This window comes from Heptranchias perlo, unplaced genomic scaffold (assembly GCF_035084215.1).
Source record: "Heptranchias perlo isolate sHepPer1 unplaced genomic scaffold, sHepPer1.hap1 HAP1_SCAFFOLD_59, whole genome shotgun sequence".
NCBI classification, from domain to species: Eukaryota; Metazoa; Chordata; class Chondrichthyes; order Hexanchiformes; family Hexanchidae; genus Heptranchias; species Heptranchias perlo.
This window is the reverse complement of record NW_027139612.1, coordinates 5,176,645-5,191,887: the sequence shown is the minus strand read 5'-3', so window position 1 is coordinate 5,191,887 and position 15,243 is coordinate 5,176,645. Positions and strand designations below refer to the sequence as shown.

The 15,243-nt window shown below is 45.8% G+C and overlaps 1 protein-coding gene across 1 annotated transcript; it reads left to right on the top strand.

Annotated features, from left to right (window-relative positions):
* Positions 1–2,424: 2,424 nt before the first annotated feature.
* Positions 2,425–14,999, top strand: LOC137316366 (NACHT, LRR and PYD domains-containing protein 3-like; the record flags this gene model as incomplete). The annotated part of the gene is made up of 9 exons (XM_067980437.1): positions 2,425–2,583; positions 2,900–3,071; positions 3,177–3,242; positions 8,415–10,152; positions 11,708–11,794; positions 11,959–12,129; positions 12,290–12,460; positions 12,606–12,773; positions 12,945–14,999. Coding segments are annotated over 9 exons (2,820 nt in total), but the record flags the coding sequence as incomplete, so codon positions are not given.
* Positions 15,000–15,243: the final 244 nt, after the last annotated feature.

Genomic DNA, 15,243 nt, shown 5'->3' with positions numbered 1-15,243 from the left:
GGACATGAGATTGCTTTGGCAGATAAGGCAAAGGAGAATCCAAAGAGCTTCTACAAGTACATAAAGGGCAAAAAAGTAACTAGGGAGAGAGTAGGGCCTATTAAGGATCAACAAGGTCATCTATATGCGGAGCCACAAGAGATGGGTGAGATCCTAAACGAATATTTCACATCGGTATTTACGTTTGAGAAAGGCATGGATGTTAGGGAACTTGGGGAAATAAATAGTGATGTCTTGAGGAGTGTACATATTACAGAGAGGGAGGTGCTGGAAGTCTTAACGCGCATCAAGGTAGATAAATCTCCGGGACCTGATGAAATGTATCCCAGGACGTTATGGGAGGTTGGGGAGGAAATTGCGGGTCCCCTAGCAGAGATATTTGAATCATTGACAGCTACAGGTGAGGTGCCTGAAGATTGGAGGGCAGCAAATGTTGTGCCTTTGTTTAAGAAGGGCGGCAGGGAAAAGCCTGGGAACTACAGACCGGTGAGCCTGACATCTGTAGTGGGTACGTTGTTGGAGGGTATTCTGAGAGACAGGATCTACAGGCATTTGGAGAGGCAGGGACTGATTAGGAACAGTCAGCATGGTTTTGTGAGAGCAAAATCATGTCTCACGAATTTGATTGAGTTTTTTGAAGGGGTAACCAAGAAGATAGATGAGGGCTGTGCATTACACGTGGTCTACATGGACTTTAGCAAAGCCTTTGACAAGATACCGCATGGTAGGTTGTTACATAAGGTTTAATCTCACGGGATCCAAGGTGAGGTAGCCAATTGGATACAAAATTGGCTTGACGACAGAAGACAGAGTGTGGTTGTAGAGGGTTGTTTTTCAGACTGGAGGCCTGTGACCAGCGGTGTGCCTCAGGGATCGGTGCTGGGTCAGCTGTTATTTGTTATTTATATTAATGATTTGGATGAGAATTTAGGAGGCATGGTTAGTAAGTTTGCAGATAACACCAAGATTGGTGGCATTGTAGACAGTGAAGGAGGTTATCTAGGATTGCAACGGGATCTTGATAAATTGGGCCAGTGGGCCGATAAATGGCAGATGGAGTTTAATTTAAATAAATGTGAGGTGATGCATTTTGGTAGATCGAATCGGACCAGGACCTACTCCATTAATGGTAGGGCGTTGGAGAGAGTTATAGAACAATTAGATCTAAGATACAGGTTCATAGCTCCTTGAAAGTGGAGTGATAGGTTGATAGGGTGGTGAAGAAGGCATTCGGCATGCTTGGTTTCATTGGTCAGAACACTGAATACAGGAGTTGGGATGTCTTGTTGAAATTGTACAAGACATTAGTAAGGCCGCACTTGGAGTACTGTGTACAGTTCTGGTCACCCTACTATGGAAAGGATATTATTAAACTAGAGAGAGTGCAGAAAAGATTTACGAGGATGCTACCGGGACTTGATGGTTTGACTTATAGGGAAAGGTAAGATAGACTGGGACTTTTTTCCCTGGAGAGTAGGAGGTTAAGGGGTGATCTTATAGAAGTACATAAAATAATGAGGGGCATTGATAAGGTAGACAGTCAAAATCTTTTCCCAAAGGTAGGGTAGTCTATAACGAGGGGGCATGGAATTAAGGTGAGAGGGGAGAGATACAAAAGGGTCCAGAGGGGCAATTTTTTCACTCAAAGGGTGGTGAGTGTCTGGAACGAGCTGTCAGAGGCAGTAGTAGAGGCGGGTAGAATTTTGACTTTTAAAAAGCATTTGGACAGTTACATGGGTAAGATGGGCATAGAGGGATATGGGCCAAGTGCAGGCAATTGGACTAGCTCAGTGGTATAAACTGGGCGACATGGACATGTTGGGCCGAAGGGCCTGTTTCCATGTTGTAAACTTCTATGATTCTATAATTCTATAAGGATTTGGATGTGAGAAACATCGCCGAGGTGGGAAAATCACTGGGCCCAGAGATAACACACCCGAGGCTGTAAAAGGAAGTCAGAAAGGTGATTGAAGGGACTCTGATCAGAATTTCTCAATCCTCGTTTGATATAAAAAAATCCAAGTGGACTGAAGGAGCCCAAGTAATGTCTCTGTTGAAATAGGGAGAGAGGATCGACGGGTAACTGGCGACCAATTAGTCTCCATCAGTAGAGGGCAAACTCCTCGAATCTTTAATTCCACGTCGAATTACTGAACATTTAGAGATACAGGGGATGATCAGGGGAGGCTGGAACTGATACGCTGTGGACAAGTCGTATTTGACAAATCTGATAGAGCTTTGTTGAGAGGTGACTATATAGATCGATGGGAAGTGGCACACGCAGTGTTTATGGTTTTTCAGAAGGTGTTTGACAATGTGGCTCACAGGAGGCTTCAGCCGTTTGGTATAAGAGGAAATGAAGCCGCCCGGATAGAAAGTCGATAATGTGTTTAGTTTTCTCCATTTTTGTTCACAGATCCGAACACTGCAATCACTGAGTTCCTGACAAAGTGCGACGATTACCAACTGTTCCAATTGACGAAATTCTACCGGGACAGATTAGAACAGGCGATTGAAGAAGTGGTGGACGGAGTCAGCTCGTTGTTAACGTACGGGAGGCATTTCAGTGGACAGGAACATCGGGTAAGTGGGAGGGACACAGAATGAGTTTGGATTATTTAAACATCACTGAACGAGCAGGGTGTCAAATCTCAGAATCATAGAATGTTACAAAATAGAAACAGGTCAAATAATAAAGAAATGGATAAAACTAAAATTACAGTGAATCTGAAACAATGTTACGAAGAGGTGAAAATACCCAGTGGATCGGACAGTGTCTGTACAAAGGACAGGGGAACGGTTCAGGTATAACTCTTGTGTGGACTGAAAACAAAAGGGAATCATTTTTATTGGGAGTGGGAAAAGGAGAGACCAATATATTTATTATTATTCTTTACAGAAAGTCGTTGATCTCGTGGAGAAGGGAAACAGGGCGGACAGTTCCGACCTTCTCCTAAATCTGGTGATGGAGAAAGGCTCTCGGGCCCGAAGGGTGATGTGGGAATCCTTTGTGAAAATGCACCATGCGGTACCAAAGTTGGACAAAATACTGAAAGAGATGCAGGAACTTGGTACAGTAAAATCACACACTGAATTCAATTTCAGATTGAAACACTGCAGAATTTACTATAATATTACACAGATCTGATTTCACGAAAGCTCATTGATTTAAACAGGTCCTGATCCATTTGATTATATGAACATCGGACGAGGTTTATCTGAAATACCCAGTCACCTGAAAGGTAAGTGATGAAATGGAGATTTTAAACCGTTTATTTCACTTCTGAGAATCAGAATGTTTGACTGTAATTGTTTGTTTAGAGATTGTCAGAACCTGGCAATCAGAAGTTCAAAGGGTGGAGGGAACAGAAATGAACCTCGTTTGGATTCGACATCAATACTCAACTATTCTGCGTAGATTCAAGTTACAATTGATAAGATTTTTGACACATCCTGTAAATATGCGGAGATTGCATTTTTTCACTTAATCAAGCTGCTGATTGCGATCACTTGTTAAATCCCCATACACACCTGGCAGGCTCCTGATACACTGAATCCCCATACACACCTGGCAGGATCCTGATACATTGTGAATCCCCATACACACCTGGCAGAATCCTGATATGTTGCAAATCCCCATACACACTTGGCAGGATCCTGATATACTCTAAATCCCCATACACACCTGGCAGGATCCTGATACACTGTAAATCCCCATACACACCTGGTAGGATGAAGATACACTGTCAAACCCCATACACACCTGACAGCATCCTGATACACTGTGTGTCCTAATACAAACTTGGCAGGATCCTGATATACTGTGAATCCCCACACACACCAGGCCGGACGCTGGAACACTGTGAATCCCCATACAAACCTGGCAGTATCCTGATACACTTTGAATTCCCATACACACCTGGCAGGATCCTGATACACTGTGAATCCCGATACACAACCGGCAAGATCCTTGTCTACTTTCAATCCCAATAAACAGCTGGCAGGATCCTGCAACACTGTAAATCCACGTGCACACCTGATCACCTGGCAGGATCCGAATACCCTCTGAAACCCGATACAGACCTGACAGCATCCTGATGCACTGTGTATCCCGGTACTCATCTCGCAGGTTCCTCATACACTGTGATACCCCCTATACCACCTGGCAGGATCCTGATGCACCGTGAATTCCCATACACACCTGGCAGGATCCCGGTACACTTTGAATCCCTATGCACACCTGACAGCATCCTGATACACTGTGTATCCCCATACACAACTCGCACGAACCTGATACACTCCATATCCCCTGACACATCTCGCAGGATCCCAATAAACTGTGAAACCCCATACACCATCAGGTAGAATCCTGATACACTGTGAATCCCCATCAACATCAGGCAGGATCCTTAAAGACTGTGATTCCCCGTACACACCTGGCGGGATCCTTGTTCAATGCGAAACCACATAAACACTTGGCAGATCCCGATACACTGTGAATCTCCATACACACCTGGCAGCATCCTGATACGCTTTGAATCCCCATTCATACCGGGCAGGATGTTGATCCACCGTGAATATCCGAACACATCTGGCAGTGTCCCGATACACTGCGTCCCCAGACACATCTGGCAGGATCCGAATAAACTCTGAATCCCCATACACACCTGACCATATCCTGATCCACTGTTTATCCCCGTAAACATCTCGCGGAAATCTGATACACTGTGATACCCCATGCACCACCAGACAGGGTCCTGATACACTGTGAATCCCCATACACACCTGGCAGGATCCTGATACATTGTCAAACCCTATACACGCCTAGCAGGATCCTGATACACTGTGAATCCCCTCACACACCCGACAGGATGCTTATGCACCGTGAATCATCATACACAACTGACAGCACCCTGTTACACTGTTTACCCCCATACACATCTCGAAGGATCCCAACAAACTGAGAAACCCCATACACCACCAGGCAGGTTCATGATACACTGTGATCCACATGGACACCTGGCAGGATCCTGATACACTGTGAATCCCCATACACACCTGGCAGGATCCTGGTACACCGTGAATTCCCATACACACCTGGCAAGGTCCTGGTCTACCTTAAAACCCCATATACACCTCGCAGGATGCTGATGCACTGTGAATCCTCATACACACCTGGCAGGATCGTAATGCACTGTGAATCCTCATACACAAATGGCAGGATCTTGTTACACTGTGAAAACCCTTACACACCTGGCCGGATAGTGATAGCCTGTGAATCCCCATACACATCTGGCAGGATCCTGATACTCTGTGAATCCTCATAGACAAGTAGCAGGATCCCGATACACTGTGAAAAACGATACACACCTGGCAGTATACTGAAACACTGTCAATCCCCATACACACCTTGCAGGATCCTGATACATTGTGAATCCCCATACACACCTGGCAGTATCCTGATACACTGTGAATCCCTATACACACCTGGCAGGATCCTGATACACTGTTAATCCCCATACACACCTGGCAGTAACCTGATAAACTGTGAATCCCCATACACACCTGGCAGGATCCTGATACACTGTGAATCCCCATACACACCTGGCAGGATCCTGATACACTGTGAATCCCCATACACACCTGGCAGGATCCTGATACACTGTGATTCCTCGTACACAACTGGTAGGATCCTGATACACTGTGAATTCCCTACACACCTGGCAGTATCCTGATACACTGTGGATTGCCATACACACCTGGCAGGATTCTGATTCACTGTGAATCCCCACACACACCTTGCAGGATCCTGATAAACTGTGAAGCCCCTTGCACACCTGGCAGGATCCTGATAAACTGTGAATCCCCATACACACCTGGCAGGATCCTGATACACTGTGAATCCTCGTACACAACTGGCAGGATCCTGATACACTGTGAATTGCCATGTGCACTAAGCACGATCCTGATATACGGTGAATCCCCGCACACAACTCCAATATGCCCCACGGATGCTTTGGGCTCAGAATTAATGAGGAGTGCTCTTAGCCAGAAGTCACAGTTTAACTGCGCCCCCAAAAATCTGCTCTCAATCACCTGTTGGGAACGAGGTGAGAAATGCGAAAGGTTAAAAATGTTATAATTTCACAGACGTCAAAGTGTTCGATCTGATCTGAGATGATGTGCGGATTTTCACACGAAGGATCATTAATCCGTTGAGAAATGTGAGGGAAAGACAATGTTCAAGGTGATTCGGAAGTTATCGGCTCGCTTCCTAATGGCAGTGAAAGAGAGAACTTATTCCACTCAAAAAATTGTCCTTTAACTGAGAGGTGTTTTAGACCCAATCTAATTTCCCAAAACTGCATTGTATGAAGTTCAAACCAAAATGAAACAACGGAATATAATTACTGGGAAAACATTTGAAAAGAAATGTGAATGTTGTCTGCTCTAACATTACACTGAGTGATGTGGGCAGTATGTGTATTATTAATTCTAATCGGTGATATGACAGGACTGTTATAAAAGCACATTCAATGTAGGTGCAAACGGCTGAAAAAATGTTCGCAATTTCTGAAACACAATATAACAGGAGAATGATTAGAGACAGGAAAAAGCCATTTGGCCCAAATAAGCCTGTCCCTTTCAGAGAGATGACCCCAACGACCCCTCCTCTCAGTGTATCCACAAAATCACGTTCAATTATCTCTTGACCCCACTGACTCTGCCCCTTTTGTGTCCTTGCCAGGATCTCTGGCCCTTTGGATTAGACAATTACCCTGACTTCCCTTCTCTGTTATTAATTATTTTGTTGATTGTGAGCCTGTTTCCTGTTTCTGTTGAGTATATTCAAGAATCAGATCGATAGATTTTTGGACACGAAGGGAATCAATGGCTATGTGGACAGGGTGGGCAAGTGGATTTGAGGGAGATCAGCCATGACCTTAATGAATGGCGGCGGAGGCTCGAGGGGCCGTATGGCCTGCTCCTGCTTCTATTTCTTATGTTCTTATATTCTTACGAATGTTGGGAATTCCATTGAAACATTTCAATCCCGAATTCGCTTGCCCAAACAAAATACACCAAACCCTCTCGTTATTCCATGGACCGAAAGTCCGAATACCTTCCATCATCATTCTGATTCTCCTCTGTACCTTCAGAATGGCAGTAATCGTTACCTGTGAACAGGTGACTATAGAAATGTACGTAATACCCCAGATAACCTGCACCAGTCCTGAAACAATAGCAGTTTAAATTCTGTCATCGTCTTATTCCTCTCTGTGCCTTCACGCTTGCAATAATATTCTTCCATTGACTGGAAGTGCCCACAATACCCCAGGTAACCTGTCCAGGACCTGATATACTAACAGTGGAACTTCTGTCTATTCACAATCTGTCCCTCTCCTAGTACACACAATACCACAGATAACCTGACCAAAACATGATGTTATAACAGTAGAACTTCTGTCCATTCACAGTCTGTCCCTCTCCCAGTGCCCACAATATCCATGATAACCTGCCCGAGGTCTGATAAAATAACAGTGGAACTTCTGTCCATTCACAGTCTGTCCCTCTCCCAGTGCCCACAATATCCCAGTTAACCTGCCCAGGGTCTGATACAATAACAGTGGAACTTCTGTCCATTCACAGTCTGCCCCTCTCCCAGTACACAAAATATCCCAGTTAACCTGCCCAGGGTCTGATACAATAACAGTGGAACTTATGTCCATTCACAGTCTGCCCCTCTCCCAGTGCCCACAATATCCCAGATAACCTGCACAAGGTCTGATACAATAACAGTGGAACTTCTGTCCATTCACAGTCTGTCCCTCTCCCAGTGCCCACAATATCCCAGATAACATGCCCGAGGTCTGATACAATAACAGTGGAACTTATGTCCATTCACTGACTGTCCCTCTCCCAGTGCCCACAATATCCCAGATAACCTGCCCGAGGTCTGATAGAATAACAGTGGAACTTCTGTTCATTCACAGTCTGCCCCTCTCCTAATGCACACAATAACCTATTTCCCATTTCCACAGAGGGTCAGCGCCACTGACGGTTTCATAAATTATTCCACTAGAACCTCAAGTTTTGTATACCAGAATCACGTTTGGATTTGTAACGAGGGCAGGGCTGATAGTATTAAGCATCAGAGGGAAAATATCAAGTTCATAGAAGTCTCCATGCTCAGTCAATATTAGTATCAAGTGAGGATTTGAAACTTTTCTCCACCATTATTCACTTTCAAGCGAGGTTTTCAGTAACTGAGTTTAATTTCCTGCTCGCACCTCCATTGAAGCTGTGAATTAAATCTCGGAACATTTTACTGAATCGCAAAGTGAGATTGAGAATTTGCTTTTATTTCAATACAACTAACATTGAGAACCATTCTGTGTCTGTTCTAATTGAAGATGCTCAACAGAAACACAAGGAAAAAATCCGGGTCCAAACTGAAACACTGAGAGTGAACACGATCCTAATAAAGGAGAAGGTTAAGATTTTCCAGCTGGTCACTCTATACACTGAGCTAACGGTCATTTCTACTGTTCGAGATCGGACACTTGTAGAACATGAACTGCTGGCAAGAGGCCGAGACCATGAAGAGTGGAGAGAGAAACATCTCCGGAGAGAACTTGAAAAAATCCGAACTGATCAATTGTTCCAGAGCAGTTTTTCTGGGAGAAAATCCAAATCTGGGAGTTCAGCAGCAGTGAGCGGAGTCGCGGGGATTGGAAAAACAATAATGGTACAAAAGATTGTTTATGACTGGGCCACTGGGAAAATATACCCACACTTTCAATTTGTTTTCAGTTTTAAATTCCGGGATTTGAACGCTATTAACTGCAGAATAAATCTGAGGAATCTGATACTGGATCTGTATCCTTACTTTGGGAATATTCTGGGAGAGCTCTGGAAGAACCCAGAGAGGTTACTGTTTATATTCGATGGTTTAGATGAATTCAAGGACAGTATCGATTTTGCTGATAATCGGAGAAATACAGAACCTCAGTACATGTGCACAGATCCTGAAGACTGGTGTGAAGTGTCTGACATTGTGTACAGTTTAATACAGCACAAGCTGCTCCCAGGATGTTCAGTGCTAGTGACCAGCCGCCCCACTGCATTACATTTATTGGAAAAGGCTGAGATCAGTGTCTGGGCTGAAATCCTGGGATTTGTTGGTGAGGAACGGAAGGAATATTTCAACAAGTATTTTGAAGATCAGGTGGTGGCAGCAGCTGTTTTCAAACATGTGGAGGAGAACGAGCTCCTGTACACCATGTGTTACAACCCTTCCTACTGCTGGATCCTCGGTCTGTCACTGGGTCCCTTCTTCACACAGAGAGACAGGAAACAGCAGCGAGTTCCCAGGACCATCACCCAACTATATTCCTACTATATTTACAACATTCTGAAAAACCATGGCCGAGAGATTGAATCCCCCCGGGATGTGTTGCTGAAGATCGGTGAGATGGCCTTCACTGGAGTCTCCGAGAAGAAGATTGTGTTTAGAAATGGAGATTTGATCAAGTACAATCTGCAAACTTCCCAGTTCCTGTCTGGGTTCATGATGGAACTTTTGGAGAGAGATGATTCTGCCCAGAGTGTGGTTTACACATTCCCGCACCTCACCATCCAGGAGTTTGTAGCTGCACTCGCACAATTCCTGACTCCAGATCCAGGGGACATCCGGAAACTCCTCAGTGAAGCCCACAGCAAGGAAGATGGGAGATTTGAGATATTTGTCCGTTTTGTTGTTGGTCTCTCCTCCTCACAGTCAGCTCGGCTCCTGGAGGAGTTTCTGGGTCCATTTCTTCATCAAACAATCTGCGGAGTGATTGACTGGGTGAAGGAGAAGGTTGAAGGAGAGATTGGAAACATAGCGAGTGAAACTGGTAAAAGGAACCTCCTGAACACATTCCACTACCTGTTTGAGTCTCAGAATCAAACACTGGCTCGGGCCACAGTGGGATCTGTGGAAACACTTACATTTAATGGATTGCGACTGACCCCGATTGACTGTGCGGTGCTGTCTCATATCATTGGACTTTGTGATGCAATAAAACACCTCGATCTGGGGAACTGCTCCATTCAGTGTGAAGGACTCCAGCGGCTGGGACCCGTGCTGCACAAATTCCAGGTGTTGAGGTAACTGTTTATTTGTCTCTAACTGTTAGGCCAATTGTAGAACAATCATGGATTGTATTGTTGCTCCGTAATGAAGGGAAACGAACAGTTCAGTTAAACCAGAGAGAAGCAGATTCAACACAAATATGACAAATGATAAGAGGATCGGTTAGTAATTCCGTGAGGACTGGAGAATCTAAAATGGATCCTTGTGAACAAGTCGTGATTTTGCAGTCTTTATCGGATCAGTAAATACAGGTCACTGAAAGAGTCTGAGAATTTAATTGCAATAAATGATATTTATTGCTGTTTTTCTCACTGCCTGAGATGCGTCCATTGAAGAGGCTCTCTCTGACTGTTACTTACCCGCAGACCGACACTAACTGTAGCAGTTTGTGTGTCGGAGCATCCCACCCTCTTACCGAGGTGTGGGGGCAAGTGACAGTCACCGGACTGTCAACGTGTATAGGAGAGGGAAGCTGAAACACCAAACTTTCATTGACAAAGAGCAAAACACAGCTTTCGGGCAGTTAACCTCCAATGGGCGAGCTGAGCTTTCCCCGCAGGACGTCGGTCCGTTATCTTAACTCATCAATGACCCAGCCTTTCACACTCTCCAATACATCCACCATCTCTTCACCCAGCTGGCAGCACTCGTGCCTCTGAGTCAGAAGCTCGTGGATTCAAGCCCCTCGCTCATTAATTCAGGCCGACACTTCAGTGGATTTGGAACTAAAATCTGCTGGTAAAAAGGTTCAAATCTACAGGGTTGTGGGATATTAGCCCAGGAGTACAGACACACACCGGCCAGCGGTGGGGCCTCACACACAGCGAGTGGCTCCTGGATTAACCAGGGGAAGTGAACCAGGAATTTCCCATAATCTGCCCCCGGTGTATGAGGCCCCGCTCGGGAAGGGAACTTCAGAAAATTCCCCATAAACTGTCTGGCCCGTTTCACCTGAAATAAATGTAGAGCCAGTTTAATGGGAATAAAGAGAGAGACTCCCCTCCCTATAAACTGTTTGTACAGGGACATTTAAAATTTGTAACTGGACAGAATAAACTCTCCTTGTTATATAAAATCATGTGGGATGGATTTTGCACCAGCAGTTCACGCCGTTTCATAACATATCTCACCCCGAAATATTATGCAGATTAGTATAATACTGCATAAAGTACAGGTAATCACCGCTTTATCATTTAATTCGGGGTAAATCGCCGCATTCCCATAAAATCTGGGATTTAAGAAACAGCAGAAATGAGTCAAGTTTCCACAAACATGACAGGAACGGTCACTGACCTCCAGGAGGGTAATTCTGATCATCAGGGAATGAGAACAGACTGAGGGACATTTAATGGCTTCACACAGACAGCACTTTATTTATTAAATACATTTCCTGACAGTCCCTGAATACATGCGGAGTTGGGCAGAGTAAGATTAATTGTCAGTGACAGGGAAATCTGGTTATTAATTTCCCGAAGATTTTTCAGTGTTTCCTGTAATATCAGTGAAAATTTGTATCAGATCGGGGATTGGATTCAGTTTGTTTCTCACTCTCTGTCTGTTTGTGTTTAGACTGGGGAGAAATAAACTGGGAGATTCAGGAGTGAAACTATTGTCAGCGGCTCTGAGGAACCCGGACTGTAAAATGCAGGAACTGGAGTAAGTATCAGACTGTGTGAGATTGTGTTAATAATAACTGGATGTCCAACACGGTACATTAATGTCAATATAAGTAATAATAATACAAATAAAAACTGGGAATTTACTCTGATTCCTGTTATCTCTGCTCGTCTCTGTCTCTCTCTCCTCACTCTGATCTCCAGGTTATGGTACAACGGTCTCACAGATTCTTGCACCGAGGATCTCTCCTCCGCTCTCAGTGCAAACGGGTCACTGACGGTTCTGGACTTGAGTAACAATAAACTGGGAGATTCAGGGGTGAAACTACTGTCTGCGGCTCTGAGGAACCCGGACTGTAAAATACAGAAACTGTGGTAAGTATCAGACTGTATGAGATTGTGTTTATAATAACTGGATGTCGAACACTGTACATTAATGTCAGTATAAATAATAATATTACAAATAAATACTGGGAATTTACTTCGACTCCTGTTATCTCTGTTCGTCTCTCTCCTCTCTCTCTCTGATCTCCAGGTTATGGGGTAACGGACTCACAGATTCTTGCACCGAGGCTCTCGCCTCCGCTCTCAGTGCAAACCGGTCACTGACTGTTCTGAATCTGAGTAATAATAAACTGGGAGATTCAGGAGTGAATCTGCTGTCTGCGGCTCTGAGGAACTCGGACTGTAAAATACAGGAAATGCGGTAAGTATCAGACTGTGTGAGATTGTGTTTATAATAACTGGATGCTGAACACGGTATATTAATGTCAGTATAAGTAATAAGAATGCAAATAAATACTGGGAATTTACCCTGATTCCTGTAATTTCCCTCTCTCTCTGATCCCCAGTCTGTATGGTAACGATCTCACAGATTCTTGTACCGAGGATCTCGTCTCCGCTCTCAGTACAAACCGGTCACTGACGGATCTGTCCCTCGGATCAAACTCCTTCACAGACCGATCTGTCCCCCCTCTCCGCTCCCTCATACTGACCCGCAGGAGTCTGGAGTGGATCGGGTGAGTTTTGTGTTAATGTTTAATGTAATGAATAAAATATCAATATGATTCAGTCCCTTTTATGGGTAATATTTGTCTGTAATTATTATTGAAATATTAACCCCAGTCTCCCTGGAATTTACACGGTTGTTCAATCTGTTTATTTCCTATTTAATCTTTAATCTGTTTCAGGCTGAGTGGGAATCGGTTCAGTCCAAATGGAAGGAATCAGCTGAAGTCGCTGCAGGGAACGAGACCCGGACTGAGTGTGGAAATGTGAACATTTGAATTTATAACCATTCCTGGTCTCATTATATGAACATTTCAATTTATAACCATCACTGGTCTCATTATATGAACATTTCAATTTTTAACCATTCTTGGTCTCATTACATGAACATTTTTGGCCGATTCTCTGTCCCTCCCCTTTAACCGGCCGCGCTCCAGGTTGAAATCCGAACGGCCCTTTAACGGTTTCCAGCTCGAGCTGAGGGAGCGTCGTCTCCGATGGTGACGTCCGAGGCCCAGCGACAGGGTCACGAGACTCAGTCACCCGGTCCCACAGCGCTGATTCTGCAGGATATCCGGGGCTGGATGGTCACCAATGGGGCACTGGGTCAATGAACAGAAAGGAAGGGCCCAGGGTGGGGCTCAGTCTGGGCTGCAGTGGGACACTGGGTCAATGTACAGACAGGAAGGGCCCAGGGTGGGGCTCAGTCTGGGCTGCAGTGGGACACTGGGTCAATGTACAGACAGGAAGAGCCCAGGGTGGGGCTCAGTCTGGGCTGCAGTGGGACACTGGGTCAATGTACAGACAGGAAGGGCCCAGGGTGGGGCTCAGTCTGGGCTGCAGTGGGACACTGGGTCAATGTACAGACAGGAAGGGCCCAGGGTGGGGCTCAGTCTGGGCTGCAGTGGGACACTGGGTCAATGTACAGACAGGAAGGGCCCAGGGTGGGGCTCAGTCTGGGCTGGAGTGGGACACTGGGTCAATGTACCGATAGGAAGGGCACAGGGTGGGGCTCAGTCTGGGCTGCAGTGGGACACTGGGTAAATGTACAGACAGGAAGGGCCCAGGGTGGGGCTCAGTCTGGGCTGCAGTGGGACACTGGATCAATGTACAGACAGGAAGGGCCCAGCGTGGGGCTCAGTCTGGGCTGCAGTGGGACACTGGGTCAATGTACAGACAGGAAGGGCCCAGGGTGGGGCTCAGTCTGGGCTGCAGTGGGACACTGGGTCAATGTACAGACAGGAAGGGCCCAGGGTGGAGCTCAGTCTGGGCTGCAGTGGGACACTGGGTCAATGTACAGACAGGAAGGGCCCAGGGTGGGGCTCAGTCTGGGCTGCACTGGGACACTGGGTCAATGTACAGACAGGAAGGGCCCAAGGTGGGGATCAGTCTGGGCTGCAGTGGGACACTGGGTCAATGTACAGAAAGGACGGGCCCAGGGTGGGGCTCAGTCTGGGCTGCAGTGGGACACTGGGTCAATGTACAGACAGGACGGGCCCAGGGTGGGTCTCAGTCTGGGCTGCAGTGGGACACTGGATCAATTACAGACAGGAAGGGCTCAGGGTGGGGCTCAGTCTGGGCTGCAGTGGGACACTGGGTCAATGTGCAGACAGGAAGGGCCCAGGGTGGGGCTCAGTCTGGGCTGCAGTGGGACACTGGGTCAATGTGCAGACAGGAAGGTCCCAGGGTGGGGCTCAGTCTGGGCTGCAGTGGGACACCGAGTCAACATTGGATCAATGTTGATCGGAACACCAGGGACTCCCCATCTCTTCTTGTGTTATTGTTGCTGCATCTGTTCCGTCCACTGAAGGTGACAGAGGGAACCCTGGTTTAACATCTCATCGGTGAAAGCAACAGTCTGTGGCAAATAAAATCATGCGGAGTGGACACCGAGCTTCCAATTCGCTATCGCTCGTTGTGCTCTGATGCCCGAGGTGAATTTATGCTCTCATCTCTTGCCTCAGCTGGCGATCGAATGGGGTTAAATTGTCTCGCCAATCTGCAGCCGTGTCAGACACTGATCTCACCTATAATGTGATAATCAGTGATCCAGCTGATGCTGAATTCCGGTGATCCTCTCAGCTGCTTTTACAATTGGTTATTAATTGTGTTAATTATCTGCCTATTAATTATTTATTATTAACATTGTTAGGTGGCTCTGTTTATATGTAATTATTATTGTTATACTCAATGGCTAAATAATGATAATTATGAATTCCAAGTTAATAAAACATTGTTGTGCATGATTTGCTGTCTGACTTCTCCTTTGAAGATTTGGTAAGAAAGCGTTAATCCATTCACTCAGTCGCTTGTGGCCATCCTAATTAATGGTCGGTGAGGTGAGCTGATCAATCTGAACTGCGAGATGTTGGACAGTTCAGGGTGCAATATATTGCATCATTCACTTCTGGACATCGGTCACAATCGAACAGGAACATGTTAAACCGAGGCCCCAAAACCAGGTCCCAGAGAGGAAATTAA